Source organism: Cynoglossus semilaevis, chromosome 18, assembly GCF_000523025.1.
Source record: "Cynoglossus semilaevis isolate Cse_v1.0 chromosome 18, Cse_v1.0, whole genome shotgun sequence".
NCBI classification, from domain to species: Eukaryota; Metazoa; Chordata; class Actinopteri; order Pleuronectiformes; family Cynoglossidae; genus Cynoglossus; species Cynoglossus semilaevis.
In genome coordinates this window covers 3,838,395-3,856,734 of record NC_024324.1, presented here as the reverse complement: position 1 = coordinate 3,856,734, position 18,340 = coordinate 3,838,395, and the positions used below count along the sequence as shown (strand labels likewise).

Below are 18,340 nucleotides of genomic sequence, written 5' to 3'. Positions count from 1 at the left end.
AGAGCGATTTATTCTAAGAGGTTTGAATTTCGACAGAGCCGTCATCCCTGCTGTGTGAGTCCTGGTGATAGACCTCTGCTTCACTGCATTACTTCCTTCACTCCTCTCATATTCTGTGTGTGGCTCACTCATCACCTGCAATACACTTTTCCTTCTTCCTCCACCGGTGGCTGCATTTTTTTCCTCTAAATTTTTCTTTGCCAATTTCTTTCCCTCCCTGCTCCACTTTATCGACTCGCTGGAGGCTCTGTGCCAGTTTTAGAGGACAAAACCTCAAAACATCACTATGGCTCTCTGATTAGACTCCCAGAGCACGGCTCCTTTTCTGCTTGACTCACGTCTGCAGCTAAACCTAGACCTAGACCCCAGTGTTCTGCTGTGTAAGCTGATAATTGTAGGTCGGAATAATAGAATAATAGAATAAAAATAGAAAGTACCTACAGTCCATAACCATTCACTGATTAGATTCATCAAAATTATTATTTTTTTAAAATTCAACTTCAACGCCTCAACCGTTTGTCCAATGTTATCAATGCCCTATATTTTATTTATTTGTGCAGCTGTGTAGATTTTAGCTAATGCTAAGCTAAGGCTGCTTTCTTTTAGCTTCCTGTTTGGTCGTTTTGCATTTATTTCGATCGCTAAGTAAGTTGCATTTAGTTTTATTATGCCATTTTATTATTATTTATAAAACCCATGAGCCTGAGCGCTGAGTGTGTGTGAGTGCACGCCCCAGTGGACACTTGTTTATTTGACCCATTTTCTGCTCATGGCTGCACTGAGCAGATCTTTGCTCTGAGACGGCCAGATCTCTGGTGTCTGGTCTGTCTGTTCTGACTGTGCTGCTGTGTCCAGTGGAGAGAATAAGGACAGAGGACAAAGACAGTGCTGTGACAGTTGGGCCTGTGTGCGCTCACAGGTCAGAGAAGTGAAGAGTCAGGAGGCACAGAGGAGACCAGGTGAAGGATCGGATGTGACTTTTGCTGTGGCGCAGGGACAAAACAAAACAAGAAGACAATGTTTTTTTTTTTATGATCCTGACCTGCAGGAGATCAGTCTGTGATTCAGAGAATCAAAGGCAGAGCACTAATGTTTCTCATTCAACTCATTTGCATTCATCAATGTAAATTGATGTAAATGCCAATGTGCTGCCGTCTGCAATGATTTCATTATTGCATTGTTCACTTTCATGCAGCAAGGATTTCCTGAGCGCGTCTCGTTCGAATCAAAGACATTTTGAACCAATCTACAGGAGAACAAATCAACATTGATAACAAAGGTTCCACTGTTAACAATTAGGCTGAAGAAAGGTCAGAAACCACGTCTTGACCTACGGAACGTTATAGACTTTTTAGTCAATGAGTACGATTAAGTTGTCTTCAAAGGAAGAACGTCTTTATATGTGGTCAGCACAACTTAAATCATTCCTGTCTCTGTGTCTCTGAACGACTCCAGATTGTGGTGAACTGTGTCTTTTAAACCCAGTTTGTTGCTGAGTTGGTTAAATATTAAACATCTGTCAAACACTGTTCAGTGACATCACTGCAGAGTGTTGTCACAGTTACATTCACATGGTTGAAACAACAAGTATCCTCCCAGTCCATAGTTACTGTTTGAGTCATAAAGTCTTTATATACATTTGAGTTCAGTGAGTCACCTGAGAGACGGAAAAATCCTTTGTCCAAAAAAAATACTGACGTCATAAATATTCACTTTTACTGAAAAAAAAATATTGAATAAAAACTTGAAAATAGTAAAGACACACATACGCACATATATGTACATACACATATGAATTTACATATGTGTGTCATATAGTCATATAGTCAAACTTTATATATATGTATTTTATATACATAAAATTTGACTATATGACTATATAAGACAAAAATGCATTATTCAAAATAATTCTTTTTTCAACTTTTTTTTTAGTTTTTTCAAACTAAATTAAATCTAAAATAAAACATTTAACAATAATGTTACTTATACTTATACTTATAAACTTTCCTTCCTCTCACCTTTTCCCAGGGTTACTCGTCGGCTGGTCGGACACGCAGCTTCTCTCTGCTCCCTCACCTGACGCCATCTTCATCCCCCGCCCCCCAGAGACCCCCAGGCCACGCCGCGTCACCCAGCACCATCGTCACCATCACCCACCACAAATCACCTGCTGCAGCTCGACGGATCAAGAGTCAGTATCCAGGTCGACTGCTGGAGGTCAAAGAAGTGAGTTTCAATACGTTTATACACACTGTCACAGGCTCTTTTATTTATTTTTTATATTTTATTTATTTATTTTTAGTTAGACATCTGTGTATTTGTCACTGAGATCTTTGACAGACATTTTTTATACACACTGTCACAGGCTCTTATTTTCATTGTTTTGTTTTGTTTTTTTTAGTTAGACATTGTGTGTTTGTCACTGAGATCTTTGACAGACATTAGCTGTGGTCTGAAATGTCAACACTGTCTGTTACTGTAGCAGCACACAGCAGTTTCCTGTCCTTATTGCAGCCAGCGTTTCAGTGGAAAAACGTCATGAAAACAGCAGAGGAAGTTCCTGTTACTGCTGATAATGACAGTGTTTGGTCTCTGTGTCTGTGATCCCTAATTCAAAGGGTGCAGCTCCGATATTGGCAGAGGGCCACGGCTGTCATTGACACAGTCATTGGTAATAAGATGGCTCCTTCACTGTGTACTCTTAGTTAACGTTAGATGTAGGGATGTACGATATGAACTTTTTGCCGATATCCGATATGCCGATATTGTCCAAACAATTAATTTCCGATTCCGATATCAACCCATATGGGTCTGGTATTATTTATTTATTTATCTGTACAAACCACTATACAACTATAAGATTAAATAAATGAGCTGCGATGCTGCCATCTAGTGACCTTCACTTTAATATACAGCCATTTATCCCCAAAACTATTTAAAGGGCACAGGATCATTTGGTGGACACCAGACATTGCTTTATCAGGTTTATTATTATTGGAGGAAAAACCCATAACGATTCTTACAGATGTTACATAATATGCTAATATTGGACCAATAATATTGGTCTGCCGATATTATTGGACATCTGTAATTAGATGGTTTTAGCTAGAAAAATTAAACAGATTAAAGTTTGGCTTAAAACATATACGTATATTTTTAGTAATATTTTTAAACAGATAAAAACTGAGACTGTATTTATTGTGAATGTTTCCATTAGAATCGTGTTTGTTTTCTGTTTCTTTTTCCACCTGTGGTTAAAGTCCACCCTGACACTTTGTCCTCTCTGACTGTGCTGTGCTGCGTTTTTCGTGGCCTTTGCTCCGCTCCCAGGTGAGACGGTGGTGCAGTGAGTTCAGCAGATATTTCTGGCCCGCTGGCAGGTCTGACACTTAACTGCAGTCAGCTCAGTCTTTATTGTACTTTCAGCTTTGTTGGCATTTTTATGGAATACACTTTATCAATTCTTTTCAACACGGTTGGTGACAGTGAGGAGAGCCTGGTGCAGCCTACGCTGTGAAAACTGTGGCGTTGACTGTATAGTGGAGAGGTGTGTGTGTGTGTGTGTGTGTGTGTGTGTGTGTAATCTGCTTATGAGATGTAAAAGTGTCAGTGTGCTCAAACGAGATAAACCCAGAAAGTCAGGAGAGTGAGAACAAGCTGTAACATATAAACATTTTGGATTAAAATATAAGATTGAATCCCTAAATGAATGTAAATGAACACGAGTGTTAAAACAATCAGACTTACAATCATCAGTCAGAGTTAATTAATGTAAATGCCCTGAAATGACAAGTGTGTTGTTCAGAGTTTGAAGTTGGTGTCTTCATCGCTCTGCCTGATGAACCTGTCACTTGTGGTTACTGTGCTGTTCTCAACCTCTACATTTATATGTGCATCTGTCAGAAAAGGCACAAAACAACATATATCAGTCGCAGTGTTTATTTCTCACGCCTCACCATCAGCATCAGTTCCATTTTGCTCCAGTGTGGGTCAGTAGTGTAAATTTTCAGAGGTGCAGTAGAAGTTTCCTGTTGTCATGAGTGTAGACAGTGTCCACTTCTGACCATATATATATACACATATATATATTTTTTTGTGTGTGTTTTTTGATATGTCATTTTTCAGTGTAAGTCACAGGAGCAGCCAACCTACTGAAATAATAAGACTTATATAAGAAGTCTGACTGAGGAGGTCATTCAAGTACCATTTTGGTGGGTTCCTTAATTAGCAGCTGGACTGAATTCAGGTCTTCAGTCAGAGTCCTGAGGCTGAAATCTTTTGAGAGTTACTGCACTGAGCTCTGTCTATTTTCAGACTATTGCTGGCAGGTATTTTTACATTTAACAACCGTTTTTTTTTTTTGTTTTTTTAATCAGTGTGAAGTTGGCTTTAGGTGGTGCTGTGTCTTACGTCGACAAGTGCGTGTGCAGTCATGTTTTTGGCATGAGACAAACTCAACAGAAACTGAAGTTGTCTCTATTGAAGAAAACACATTTTAACTAAATCAAATCAATTTTTTTTTATATATAATCAGTTTTATTAACCCACAGTTTGACATTGTAGCTGAGCCTAAGTTGTAAGAGGATAATCTCATATCTGTGTCTGTATCTGATCCTTGTGCCATGCTAACAAAGACTGCTCTTTGTTGTGACGAGGTTGTGACGTGTGTCAAATTAGGACAAAGCAGCTTTTTGTTGTGTCTAAAACCCCCGCAGGATAAAAAACACATACGGCATCCCTTATACCCAAGGCAGCGTGTAATTGAAACTGCACTGTGGGATTCGAGAGCACAGTTTGGTAGCCAGCCAAGCCATTAACAAAACTATATATATATATAAAACAATAACAATATATATATATAAAATGGCGTTCACGTCTACAGTTCATCCTGTGCATCCACTTTTCTCCTCCTCGATGGCACTTGTGTTTCAGCATTCATATTCCCATGCTCCTCTGCTCCTCGAGGACTTGGTCTCCTTCCTCTTTTTGAACCTGTGTTTCACCTGGTTCTGCTCAGAGAATTTTTACTTAAATATTTGTCTTTGTGGAGGAAAAAAAAAGGCATCAATGAAGCAGAGGCTGATTTGTTGCCTCTTGTGACGCAGCGTCTTGTCTCCTCAGACGAACCCTGGGACGTTGGAGCAGATGGTGTGATCATCAACCAAAAACAGAGAAGTCTCCTCTGGTGTTTGTATTTTCTCTGCAGACTTTGAAAACAAGGGCCCCTCTGTGACGTGTGATTCATTCTCCCTGGTGGTTAGTTTCCTGAGACCTCATTCTTGATCGTGATTTAAACCTCTTCTTGTTGTCGTCTCCTCCTCCTCCTCCTGTTGTACCCCATTCCTCTGGCCATTTGTTGATCTCCCCTTGTATCGATAAAGGCCCATGAACTCATCTTGACAGCTTTGGCAAAGGGCAGTGAGACGCTAAAGTCCACAGTGAGGGGAGTCGGCTCACACTGTGATTTATGTTCCGCCTCACACAGTAGAGAGCTGCTGCTGCTGGACTGATTATCTGAGGATTTATGGTCAGACAGTGGCCTTGGTGATGTTGTACCTCCTATTTGTCTTCTGGTCACTATCACCCATAGCATTCATGAACATTACTGCCTCCAGACCCTGCTCCCCTCCTTTTAGGAAGATGGAAAGTTTGGCTCCAGTTCAAATAGTGATAGAGGGTGAGAGAGTTTTCTTTTTTTCTCGATGTATCCGCATGATCTAACCTCCAGTTTGGCTTTGCCCTCGTTGATCTCTAACGGATCAGTCATCACCGAACCATCCTGACACCAGGCAGGAGGCTCAGAGAGATTTGCGGGAGCAGCTGCATGAACTCGTTTTTCCATTAACATGAGAGAATGAACTGCTCACCTGGCTCTGGGTCCATGGTATTTGGTAGAAAGGCACTAAACAAGAGCTTTAAAGGATCAGATAAGACCCAAGGTTTGAAGGATAAGTCAAAGGTTTTTACGAAAAAATATTGTCTTGTTCAAAGTAATGGATTAAGGGAAAAAAGGAATTGGTCCAACATTGTTAGAACTGGTCAATAGTTTGTAAAAGCAGCCCCACTGTTTTAAAGTGTATAGTTGAGGCAGATTTCAAGACCCTATGCATAATTATTACGTATAATTAACTTCTTATGTGCTCAAAATATCATGTCAAATGCTACACAACATTAAGTGTCTTCATATGAAAAACTACTGTGCCAGTTTACCTCGTGTCTTCATATGAAAGCTGAACATTAGAGCTGAGGTTTCTCAGCTCTAATGTAAGCAGCCATTTTTTAAAACTACACTACAAATATATTATCACTGACAAAATTCCTACAGACACTTCTGGTAAATTCCATACCATAATAAAAGGCTGTACATGTAGTTCTGTCAGTACTGTCCACAGCCTAATGTCACAGCTGAGGTTTCTCAGCTCTAATGTAAGCAGTAAAAATCTTCTTGCTCCTAGAGACTTAACTAAAAAAAAAACTGAGTGTTGTGACTGCATTTACATTTTGAAAAAAATGAAACCCACGAAACAAAAACTGAGTGTCGTAGTCACGGCATTTACATTTAGAAAAAAATGAAACCCACGAAACAAAAAAAAGTCAAGTACTCCCTAAATGAACAAAAACTAAAAAACACATAAGATGTGTTGACCCGAAACATGAAAGTTCAGGTCTTTTACCATAATACATATGCAGCATCTCGACTTTCCCGCTGCTGTAATGTATCCAGTTGAATGGAATACGGTGTGAGGATAAACATCCCCGCTGTGATGGAAATGACAATTTCAAGGCTGGTACCTCTGTGAAGATGCAGAGTGTTGGTGCCGTCTGGTGTTGCTGATTGTTTCATGTTCAGGTCATTGTCATTCTATCATCCTGTATCCATGTGCGCTCTTGCGTGCATCTGTCAGACCACTGAATATGTGACAGTGTGAGTCAGACCTACAGCACTGTGATTCCTCGGTCGACTTGTCAGAGGTGGTTGATGTGAACTCATCAAACGCCTGGAGTCCTGGACACACGCACTGCTACAGTGAGGCTGGATCACTGGGGGTTAGGCTATTTCTGGAAACAGCAGTGATTCTGTTGGCTCCAAAGTGTGTCTTTGTGTATGTGTGTGCCTGCCCTCTGACTTGCCGAGCTCTATGGCACAGATCTGCAGTAAATTTATATCCCTTTGTTAAGTATGGCTGTGTTGAACAGAGTGACATAAGAGATCCATAAAGTGGTTTTACCAGACCAACGTGAATCCAGGACCCCAGTAGTCCTTAAACCGACTCAATATGTTGCAAATTAATTGATTGAAAACATTAAATTTGTGTCTAAATCAGAGTAGAAATTAGTAAACCATATCTATGAAATGATATCCGAAAATAAAATGGAAAATCTTGACAAAAAAATAGTACAAATCAGGCCAGAAATTAGACGAAATTATTCTAAATATGATTTTGTGTTATCTTATAATATAAAATAACAAAAAAGTCAAAAAGTACTGACAAGAAAATCAGCCCAGATGTATACATCTTTGTTGCTGAAAGCACAGCAGAAATAACAAAATCACATCTAATACAGTACATAAAAATAAGATTTAGATTTGTAACTCAAATTAGCCACGAAGTTGGCTTGAAAATTAGCCAAAAGAAAAATTGCCCAAAAATAGCTACACGTTTGACAAATCTATAGCACATATAAATGTGCTGCAGTAACCAAAACAATTCAATATAAAATAAATAAAACCATACATAAACAAATAAAAGTTAACAGTAACATTATCGCCAAACAATTCTAATGTTAAATGGCTAAATGGTTTAACATTATCGCAAAACAATTCTAATGTTAAATGGCTAAATATGTAGCTGATAGCTAACACAACTAGCTGCTACAGTATACCTGATTTGAATGACCTGGAAAATTCCTAGGAGGTCGGTGGATTTTCTCAGTGTACTGTAAACAGTTTCTGTGCTCTTATTCTGTCAGGTGTTCTGAGGAATTAGGTTTTTATTTAGCTGGTTCTCCTAGCCTCATATGACCCTGATTTTTTTTTTTTTTCTAAAAGATGTTTGTTTCTGTTTGCATGAGCCAGATAATTTCCTCCTCTGCAGACGTTTGTAGAAAATTGTCATAATTTTCTCCCATTTGAATAAATGCGTCTGTTACCGACTCAGTGTCATTAAAGTCAATGAGATGTGTTATTTTTGACCAGGGTAATGTTTCTCTTTTCTTCTTTTTACTGTTGCATAGCAACACATTTGCTCAACAACATGTGTTCTCACCTGCTTCAGGCTCCTCTGCTGAGTATTTGGCCGTGAGGTGGTTTGGATTCTGATTCTGACGAGAGGGGCTTTATTTTTTATGTGTCGTTAAAAAACGAAACATGTCGGTTCAAATGGTTGGTTTTATAGCTAACTAAGTTTAGAAATGTTGGGATTGGATTTTAATTTTAGTTGCATTGTGGCTGTGTCTGTTTCTGACTTTTGAAAAATCTTTCCCCAAGCTTGATGTTTTCCGTAACTTACGTTTTTGTCTGAATAAGGGAAACAATTTTGTTTATAGATTTTTCTCCAAACCGATTCTGGATTTTATTTACTTGGCAATGTTAAGATTTTCACACTTCAACAGATTTAGATTTAGATTTTTCCAGTCATCGTGACAATGTCAAAGTAAAGTGAGGTTGGGTGAACTGGGTGAATAATATTTGTTGCTTTTAAAAAGTTGGCCTACGTATGAAAAGTTTGTGGGACTCTGCAGTGAAGTGTTCTTCATGTTGAATGAAAATAGTCTCAGACAGAAAGCTGGGTTTGAGATCCAGCCGCTCCAGGATTCCACTGTTGGAGGAGGAGGCGGGGACAGAGTAATTGGACAAAGTGTGTGCTGTTTCACTGAAAGACAAACCTTCACGTGAACGTGTGTGACACATCATCTCACTCCAAATGCACTGTGACTCCAAAATAGCTGTGTTAACTGATGCAGGGAGACAGATGTGGAGGATGTGCTTTTGTGAGGCATACAATATTAATGACTGCAACAGTTCCACGCTGCTGAACAACCCAGATTCATTAGCCCTGGGAGATGCTTATTACCTGAGAGCGAGAACCGACTTTCTCCCCTTCCTTTTGTGATACATTTAGACTCCAGTAAGCGAACCACACATGAATAATTCCGAGACTAAGCATTTCCAGCAGTTTCCTTTTCGGTACTGTAGCAGATGGTTGTTGTGTATCAGTTGTTATCCACAGTCAGGAGTGAAGTGATGCCACCAGAAATAATGTGATGTTGTTAAACTTCCAAAACACTGTAGACCAGTGGGTTTTAATTTGGTGGGTTGTGGTTGGAGGCCTGTGGGAGGCGGAGACTCTGCAGAGGAAGAAATCCAACATATGGAGGAAAGAGGTGTAGTGGAACCACGGGAACCAAGAATGTGATAAGGATCCAAGGTTGGAGTAAAGCCACAGAGCTGACGGAGTATTTGTATCCATCTGAAAGTACTTGTGTACTGCGCAGTAGTAGTTTATCACGGCTTGCAGATTTGCATGTGATTTAAAATCTGAATGTTTAATGTCATGCTAGGCTTTTGTAGCAGAAACGTATGCAACTCAAATGGTGAATTCATAGTATAGATGTGCTTATATGATTGAAGTTAGTATAGTATAGATGTGCTTATATGATTGAAGTTTTTTTGAAAATAACTTACAAATGTTGTGTGTTTTTGTCATGTTAAGGAATGTTGATTTATCTCGATTTTTCCACGATTAATTGTGATTATTTATGACCATGATTAATCACGATTCCTCCCCTTTGTATCCACAGCTGCCCTGTGATTCATCAGATGAAATATTTTAATGATTGACAGCTCTTACTTTAACGTTGGTAATACATTACTGTTGAACCTCAGGTTATGTCCCAGGCCGAGGGCCAACAAAGAAACCTGGTCCAGTCCATAGACTCTTTACCCACCAAAGGCCCCGTCTCCTGTCTGGACCAGGACCTCCTCCTGCTCAAAGCCACGTCTGCTGCCACGCTCAGCTGCCTGGGCGAGTGCCTGAACATCCTCCAACAGACCCAGAACCACAGCCAGGCACCACCACCTCAGTCTCAGGCCTGCCAACGCAACCACACAGCCCCTGGAGCCCCCTCCGGTGAGTCTGCCCCAGGCCCTGTTCCAGTGCTGCTACTAGAGCCCCCAACTCCTTCATCTCCCCAAACTCCCCAAATGTTTTTTGGGTTGCCTCCTTCAGATCCAAGCCCCCCTGGTAAGAGCCAGCTGGGGCAACTGGACTGTGACCTTTGCCCCTGTCTGACGGGTACCATGAACTTCAGTGTTTGTAGTAAATGTTGTTAGATGTTACATTTCATGTCTTTTAACCTTGTTCCATTCACATTTTTTGTCATTCAGTGGTTTGTAGTTGTTAATGTTGTCTTCCATTCATTGCTGTCTTCTCATGTGTCCACAGCTGTAGGAGCATGAGTGTGAGGTGAAGTGTGTGTGAGCATGAACTCCTTTGTTACATTTCAGGGTGTCAAAAAATGCATGTTGGAAAAAAAACAAACAAAAAAAACAGGGCTATTTGGTGTGAATGTGTTAATATTAAGACTAATTCGATGCACTTCAAAATTCTTTTTTACTCTTTGCCAAAGGAATCCACACTTGTGCCTCAAAATGTCAGACTTCTCTGCCATGTTTTACCCTCTCTGTGCCAGATTTCCTTGGATGGATCCAATAAAGATGTTTCAATCTAAACCATTTAAAGACTGAGGGTGGTTCTATTGGCGTAGCACTGAGGATAAGGATTAGTCATGTTGGCTTCTATCCCAGTTTGAAAAAATAGCTTTTATGAGCGTAATTGAAATAGCGCCGAACCTGTTTTACCACATGTGGGTTTTGAAATTGGCTCTGAAAGTCCAGAACTTGTTTAAGTCGTGACAACAGATGCAGCACGTTTGGATTTGTAGCAGATCTGATGGTGTTCCATGAGCTAAAGGATGATGTGTGATGTTGTTGACAATTATAATTTCAGTTTTTCTCCACGTTTCTTACATAGAGTTTACTGAAGCAGTGAGCTGAAGTTAGTGAGGGGTCACAGCACGTTAGCCAAAGACCAGTCATCGGGTGAGTACCACCACCACAGGTACAAGTACAAGTTATTAATGTAAAAACGTAGTATTGTTTTTTTTTTTTTTAGGCCTTTTCAACCCGAGGTATACCCTTTTTAAAAGCAAAGTTTAAGCTAGCTATGCTAAGGCTAGGTTATTACGTGTTTGTAATACAAAATAGTAAACATTTCTTTTACTTAAAAATTAGTCATTTAAAGACATTTGGCGATGACTTGATTTCTGTGCATTTCTGTCTGATTGACCTGTTGTAACTGCAGCTCAAACCTGGAGGGGCATCAGGAAGTGTGGATGGTTTTGACCCATTGGAATCCATTAGAAATGCTGTCAGTCCAAACATGTAGCCACCCATTCCAAGTGACACACTTTTCAGAGCCATTTTCCTGTCCTGCATTTCTACTGTGGGGTCTCATTTGGTGTCCAGAATCTTCCGGGTCCTCATAGTGTGTTGGTCTTCTTTTTGCACCAGCCATCACCCTGCCCTGTTCCTGTCCATCGGACAGGGGGTGGTGTGGAGTGGGACCACTGGGCCGCAAGTACAAACTTCTTTCCTTCCGCTGCCTGGCTGATAAGACCTGTGGGGGTCCAGCTGTGCCTCGCTTACGGAATGTACCCCCTACGCCTCAGTGAGGAAAACTTTCTTACATTTAAATCCTTGGTTTGTTGCAGACCAAACTGGTAGCGCCGTTGGTGTAGACATGCTGCGGCTGATGAAGAAAGTGGCTGGCTGGTTCATTGGTCTGTTGATTGACTGGTTCTCTGACAGCTTCAATGCATGGGCAGAAAAAAAAATATTATTGGCAAAGAACCAAGCATGATGTTGGACTTAATTTGGCTGGTGCTGTTGGTCCTGTGACTGCAAAACCAGTGAGGGGATCTCTGTAAGGTCCATAGACGTATACAAAATAAGACAAGGCTGGTGAAGTGCTTGGCTGTTTGCAGATATTAAAAAAAAAAAGTTCATTCTTGATTTATGAAATCCAATCATGTAATTTAGGATGATCTTTCAGTCTCAAGCTCAGGTTCTGGGGCTTCTCCTCCAAACTCTGAGCTCCCTTTGGTAATTTATGATCACATATGGAATTTGACCGATCTAAATGTGTGACCAATGCTATGATATTGTCAATGACGTTGACCCATGTTATAACATTGGTGTTGGACAATGTAGCTGTTACAATGCAGGTGGTGTCCAGTCAAATTCAATGTCCCACACATTTAATTTTCTCTCTTTTCTCTCTCCAACATGTGATCATATTTAACCAATCAAACCGTAGACTGAGATCGATTCAGGATCGTTTAAAACTGACGTAAATCAAGGAAGAAATTTTTATTGTGTTTTTACCGTGTGTTACCGCTGCATGCAGCAGAGTACTTCCTCCTCACCCTGTCAACAAAACCTGTAACAGAGGTGGTCAGTGTCCTTTTTTGTGTAGTCTATGGTCAATTCTATTGAAAAATAGTACCAGTCACTAACCAGACAGTGTATTATCAGCTGATGATACTGAGAATCCTTGCTTCTTGCTCAAGTTTTCTAGGAGCCCCCCCCCACCCCTCACCCCTTACCTTTCTCCTTTAGGTCACTGTCTTTGCAGAACCTGAACTCTTTCAACGTTTTCCTTTAGAGGAATTGAAGTCCATAAAGGACATTTGGTTTGCACACTTGGCATGAAGTAATGAGTTAGGAGTTAAAACTAAAATCCAAAAAAAGTAAATAAAATGACCCAAGGTGTGAGTGATGTCACAGCACAGAAAGGGAAAGGAAACAAACACACCCACAGCTGCATGAGTCTTTTCACAGTTTGACCTGCATGTCCTTCGTCCAATCGTCCAGATACCCTGTCTCTGCCCTGTTCTGTGATTTTTCTTCCTGTTCTTTGTGACATCTCTTGAGAAAACCTTCAGTTGATGAAATCTGTCACAGTCATTATTACCATCAGTAACACCTGCCCCCCTTAACCCCCCACCTCCTCCTTCACACAGGTTTTCAGTCCAACTCACTGTTGAAGTAACCTCCCAGGAACACACTCATCTCCACAGTGACCCCTCAGAGAAATGACTCAAACACTTCATTTTCAACATATTTACAAGACACTCAAACCTCCTGCTCTGTTACACAGAGCCACTCCTCTGTAGAATTCCCAGGATGCATTGCAGTAGGTTCACTAGTTCTTTTCATGTTTCTGTTAGTCTTAAGTGTCATTGGGCTGAGGAGAGACCTGAAGCCTGAGGGCTGTTTCAACACATTTGAGTGGAGTCGGACTCCGGCCTCAGGCTCAGCAGTGGTACTGACTTGTGCCTGCACTGTTTGCTTCTCACTAATGGAAATTAAAGAACAGGTTCCTGCTGCTTTAGACTTTTAACCTGATTTGAGGATTGGGAGTGAGGAGGTGAAGAGCCTCCGGCACAGTTTCATTAACAGTGCTGTGGAATGAGATCTACAGCTGTGGTTTACACACACTCCAGAGAGTGTTTCTTTAACCCCTACACAGTTATGATTACGTTATAAGATGAAATTCAATTCAGTCAATAAAACAATTTATATTCAATGTGCAAATGTAAAAAATTAAAGTGTATATTGTTATTCAGAGACAATTTGGGTTTAGATGAATAATAACATAAAATGAACATCTTAAAAAGGCCAAATTATTTCACTCTGACACAATTACACACAATTCAAAAATCAATAAGTAAAAATAAATACAATATATAATACAGGAATAAATGATTACTTTCCTAATTATTGATTGTTCAATGCAGTGTATGAAAGGTACAGAAAGGCACAAAAAAGACTAAATAACTCCTAATTGATCCACACACTAAAGTTTTATCAGTTAAAATCTTTATAAACTGTGCTGTTGTTTCATCCAGGCCTGGAGACTAAATGAAACCCATATGAATGAGTGTAGATAACTCGTACCGTTCTAGAAAATGAATCTCTATACAAAACAAATATTACATTTGAACAAATGCTTTCAAGCACACAAACACAATTTCCTGTTGTTTTGCTTTCTTCAATCACAGCCACAGTTCAATGGTATTTATTATTGAATCAGGTCTAATAACAGCACACAGCGTCTGGTGAATCATCCCCATCATCTCTGTGGAAATTCAAAAAATGATGATCAAGCGCCAATATCCAACGTCCTTATCACTGGGGTGAGTCCAAAGTTAACAGTCCACTCTGATTCTTCCTCTGTTTTTTTGTTTTTGTTTTTTTTCTTCCTGTAGATGGTGCTCCTGTGTGGACTGTACCAAAGTCGCCCTCTGCAGGGGAGCAGCTGAAGAACGGAGGCGTGACTCCTTTGCGATCAGCCGAGCCCTCGCCGGCCCTCAGGATCAGGAGTCAGTCCCGTGGTGCTGAGGTGGGAAAACATTTACGTCACACTGTCATAATTATCGCGCCTTTTTTCCCATCCTGCTCTCTGTTGCTGTTTTGACCTGTTCCAGTTTTCAGTTTGGCAAATGTGAAACCATTAGGCTCCAAATTTATATTAGATAAGGGAATAAAGCGTGTAATTTCATGCCAATATGTTTCTCAGGCTAGGTGTCAAAAGTGGCTCGTTATATACAGTATCTTTACTCTTACTCTTTGGGTTCGTCCATATTTTGATTAGCTTTATCTTGGCTAATGTTGACGTAGGTTTTAGAAAAAGTGCAGCAATTTTTGAAATACTTTTTATGCCCCTCTTCCTCCGCCTCAACAACCTTGACCTTTTATACATTGTTACACGTTGGCTGTGTTTTAGCTTTCACCTGTATGACTTTGTGTTTGCTGTATTTTGGCAAGCTGGGTTTTGGTCTCTGTCTTGCTTTAAATCTACTGGGTTAATCAAGTTAACTCAGTGGTTTCTAAAATATGTGTACTTAATTAAAATCCCTCTCCAATAGGGAACTACTTAATGAATAATTGCCAGCTTTAGCATCAAGTGTTTCACTCTGGCCGCAGCAGTCTAATTAAAGGGCACAAAGAAGTCAGCTGTCATCTTAATAATACTTTCTCCGTTGGCGTATGAGGACAAGCTGGACATTACAGCATGGTGGTGTCAGCTCATTCATGGCTAAGTGTCAGGCTGTTCGCGATGAACAACTAAAAGAAGAGAGGAGACTTCCTTTAAGGTCAGTGCTGCACTTTTAAGAGACAATCGAGAAACCATTACAGCTGCTGCAGTGTGTTACTGTCAACCACACTGTGATGGCAGCAGTCTCTGCTCCACTAATGACTCTGGTTGAGTCAAACGCTCACACACCAGTTAAGGACAATTATACTTTTAATTCCCAAACCTCATCAGCAGCTCCAGGTTTCCAACCCTAAAATATGACAGGATAGTGTAGAAAATAATCCAGGGATAAGGTATAAAAGGTAGGAACACTTTGCTGCTCTTAGTGTGCTGTTTGTTGCTGCTCAAAATGTGATTAAATTATAGCCTTGGAGAGGGAGTTGGAGATGGAGCAGAAAGAAAGACACACGCAAGATGCAAGGCAGATTACACAAGATGCATTAGTGTACCTGAAACATGGTACTTTACACAGCGTCTTAGAAGATCCAAAAGCATCATCCGTCTAATTCCTCCATGTGCTGTGAAAAGTGCCGAGGACAGGGAGGAGACTAAAGAGAGAAGCTAAAGGGAAAGAATTTTTTTTTTTTTTTTCAGTTCAATTAACTGATGGAGGTGTTTAGATAATAAACTGCAGGAGTTGTTAGGATGATTTAATGCCATGCACTGTTTGGCAATGCAATGATTGACCTGTTGAGACGGTTATTTTGCCATCTTGTGGCAAGAAAATAAAACACACAGCGTGTAAGATAGCAAATGAAACGTGGACCTTCAAAGTGGACCGTCATGACCATGTTAGGAAATGTATTCTCTCCTAGAATGAGGTCAGCAAAGTAAAACAGCTGCTCTTTGTAAAATGTCTTTACCACGGTTGTTAGATCTGTTGATACTCTTTTTTGGGAGGATGTTTGTTCAGATTTATTAAAGATGGCTGGCACTGTTTCGAAAGCATATGGTTAATATTTATGTAAACGTTTTTTTTTTTGATTACCATAATAATATTTTATTTTTATTTGGCTATTATGGTTATCTTTAGACTCACTGACTCACCCACTTATCCAAGCGATAGTTTTAAACATATTGGTTAAGGTTTTTTTTAAGCTGCCATTTAATAACTATATTTAAGATATTACTTAAAATTAGCCTAGAACTAATGTCCCTATTTGGCTTGTTGTAGCTAAATCTTTTAGTATATCTTTACTTTTAGTTTATATAATATTTATTTGTGAAGTAGCTGCGATTTGCAATACATCGTTTCAGTTCAACGGTCAACAATTTTGTTGTTGTTCAGTGAATGCCCCTCACGTCACCAAGCCCCGCCCACTAATTAGTAGACTCCGAGCCGCTGCTGAAACGTCACGCATGAAAAGTAAAAAGTAAGCTATTTATACTTAAAATAAATGTTTTATGCTGTGTTTATGAATGTAGTAGTAACAAGAAAGCTTAACGTTGTAAACGGTGGTAATTTCTTTGGGTTTTGTGCGAAATTGACGACGATTGCTTCTGTAATGAAGGACTGCAGGTGTGTTTGTACGGTATCGTCCCATGTGAAATACGGTTGTCGGTTTGAAGCAGATCGTTTAATTTATTACCCGTTGAAGCTTTTTAAAAAAATTAATTTAACATTAACGGATCCTTAATGAGTAACATAAAAAATCCGTACAGTTTAAAACATTCACTTCCAAATTAGCTTTTGCTAAAGTACGAGCAGTTCAAACAAGTTGACAGACAGGAAGTCGGACGCAGGCGCGAAACCCTAACAAAATAAAAGCATAAACCTTATTAAAATCAGTATGTTATGTCCATATTTTACTAAATGGAAAATACATTTAAAGACGTTTACTGTGGAGGTAGTTTAAAATAAAGTCTGTTGTCGCTCAGTCTTTCCTTCACGCTGAGAGATCATGGACATGGACTTGATCTAATAGTCATGATGTAATCTTGGTCATTTGCCAGTTTACCATTTTCACTGTAATCTCATAAGTAGTCCAGATCACAGAGAGCGGAAAAAAGCATTACTCCTGAATTATAAAGGTTTGCCGTTTGAATTATGCAGCAGTAGCACAGGAGTGTTTGATATTCTGTTCTAGTGAAGCAGCCAACCAAAGTAAAGCCCCTCTGTCACTGTGGGAAAATTGAGGAGAAATTGCTGATGCCAGCAGAGATCAGGTGACTTTATGCATTTTGAAAAGCAACAGCTTCCTGTGCATCAGAGGTGGTTGATGAAATACTGTGGATCAAAGCTGCTGATGCACTGAACAGAATGTCGAGTACTGTTTTAATAGGAGTAGACAAGGGAAAGCCCTTTTGGTTGACTGCCTCCTTTAACTTTTTAGAAAAACATTTAATTATTAAAGTTTAATTGCTTGCATTCCTATTGTGTGAATGCATAATTAAAAATGAACATTTTTAACTCCTGATGTAATGTAATGCAATGACCTGTCCTTCATTTCCAGCATTTTGTTTCATGGCATTTAACATCAATCACACATATTTTATTTGAAAATGTATTTTAATTTATTCTGTCTTGCTGTTTAGTCTATTTTAATTAGTCATTCATTTTAGTGTTACAGTAAAAGCATGACTTATTTGACCTGTCCATTTTGCCGCTGCTTATCTAATGTTATCGAACTTAATCGAATCAAGCTAATTCCAGTCTTATTATTTCGGTCCAACGTGCCAAAGAAAATGTATAAATACCACAAAATAATATAAATATTGTCTTTAAAACGTATTTCTTTGTACCTTTTTTCTTAATCCAGTATGTCTTTCGCATGTCTTGCCCAGCAGAGGGCAGCAGAGTTCTCTGTACTAATTTAAAATATTTGCTCTGTGGAACCGTGCCAGTACTTCAATGATTCGCCTAAAAGGATCTTGTTCCAGAGTGACTTTGCATGCCACAGATATTAATTTATTTCAACTATAAAGTTTCCTTTATTTATTTACACTCCCACTCTTACTTATAGTCTCTTTATCTTCTTCTACTTTAACAACCCTGTGTAAAATTGTCACAGACTAGTTTACAACTTGCTTTGTGGCCATATTCGTATTTAACCAATCCGAGTAAAGTCACTGCTGAATACTCTGAAAATATAGTAACCAATTCAATAATGCCACACTGACTATTCACAAATAATTTCCAGCTGTAGACTTTCTGAGCTGTGTTTTGCTGCAGAATTCCT

At 39.5% G+C, this 18,340-nt stretch overlaps 1 protein-coding gene and 1 long non-coding RNA gene across 2 annotated transcripts in view; both read left to right on the top strand.

The window, feature by feature from the left end:
- The window catches only part of osbpl10a (oxysterol binding protein-like 10a), a 38,171-nt gene that overhangs the window by 15,660 nt on the left and 4,171 nt on the right, over nt 1–18,340 (top strand). Inside the window, exons 5-7 of the mRNA XM_008331227.3 lie at nt 2,029–2,226; nt 9,887–10,130; nt 14,332–14,465. Coding sequence (XP_008329449.2) covers nt 2,029–2,226; nt 9,887–10,130; nt 14,332–14,465 — 576 coding nt within the window. The remainder of the gene's footprint in view (nt 1–2,028; nt 2,227–9,886; nt 10,131–14,331; nt 14,466–18,340) is intronic.
- LOC112488551 (uncharacterized) lies at nt 2,352–6,531 on the top strand. Its single transcript, XR_003052738.1, has 2 exons — nt 2,352–6,215; nt 6,273–6,531. It is a non-coding gene; the product is annotated as an uncharacterized LOC112488551 (long non-coding RNA).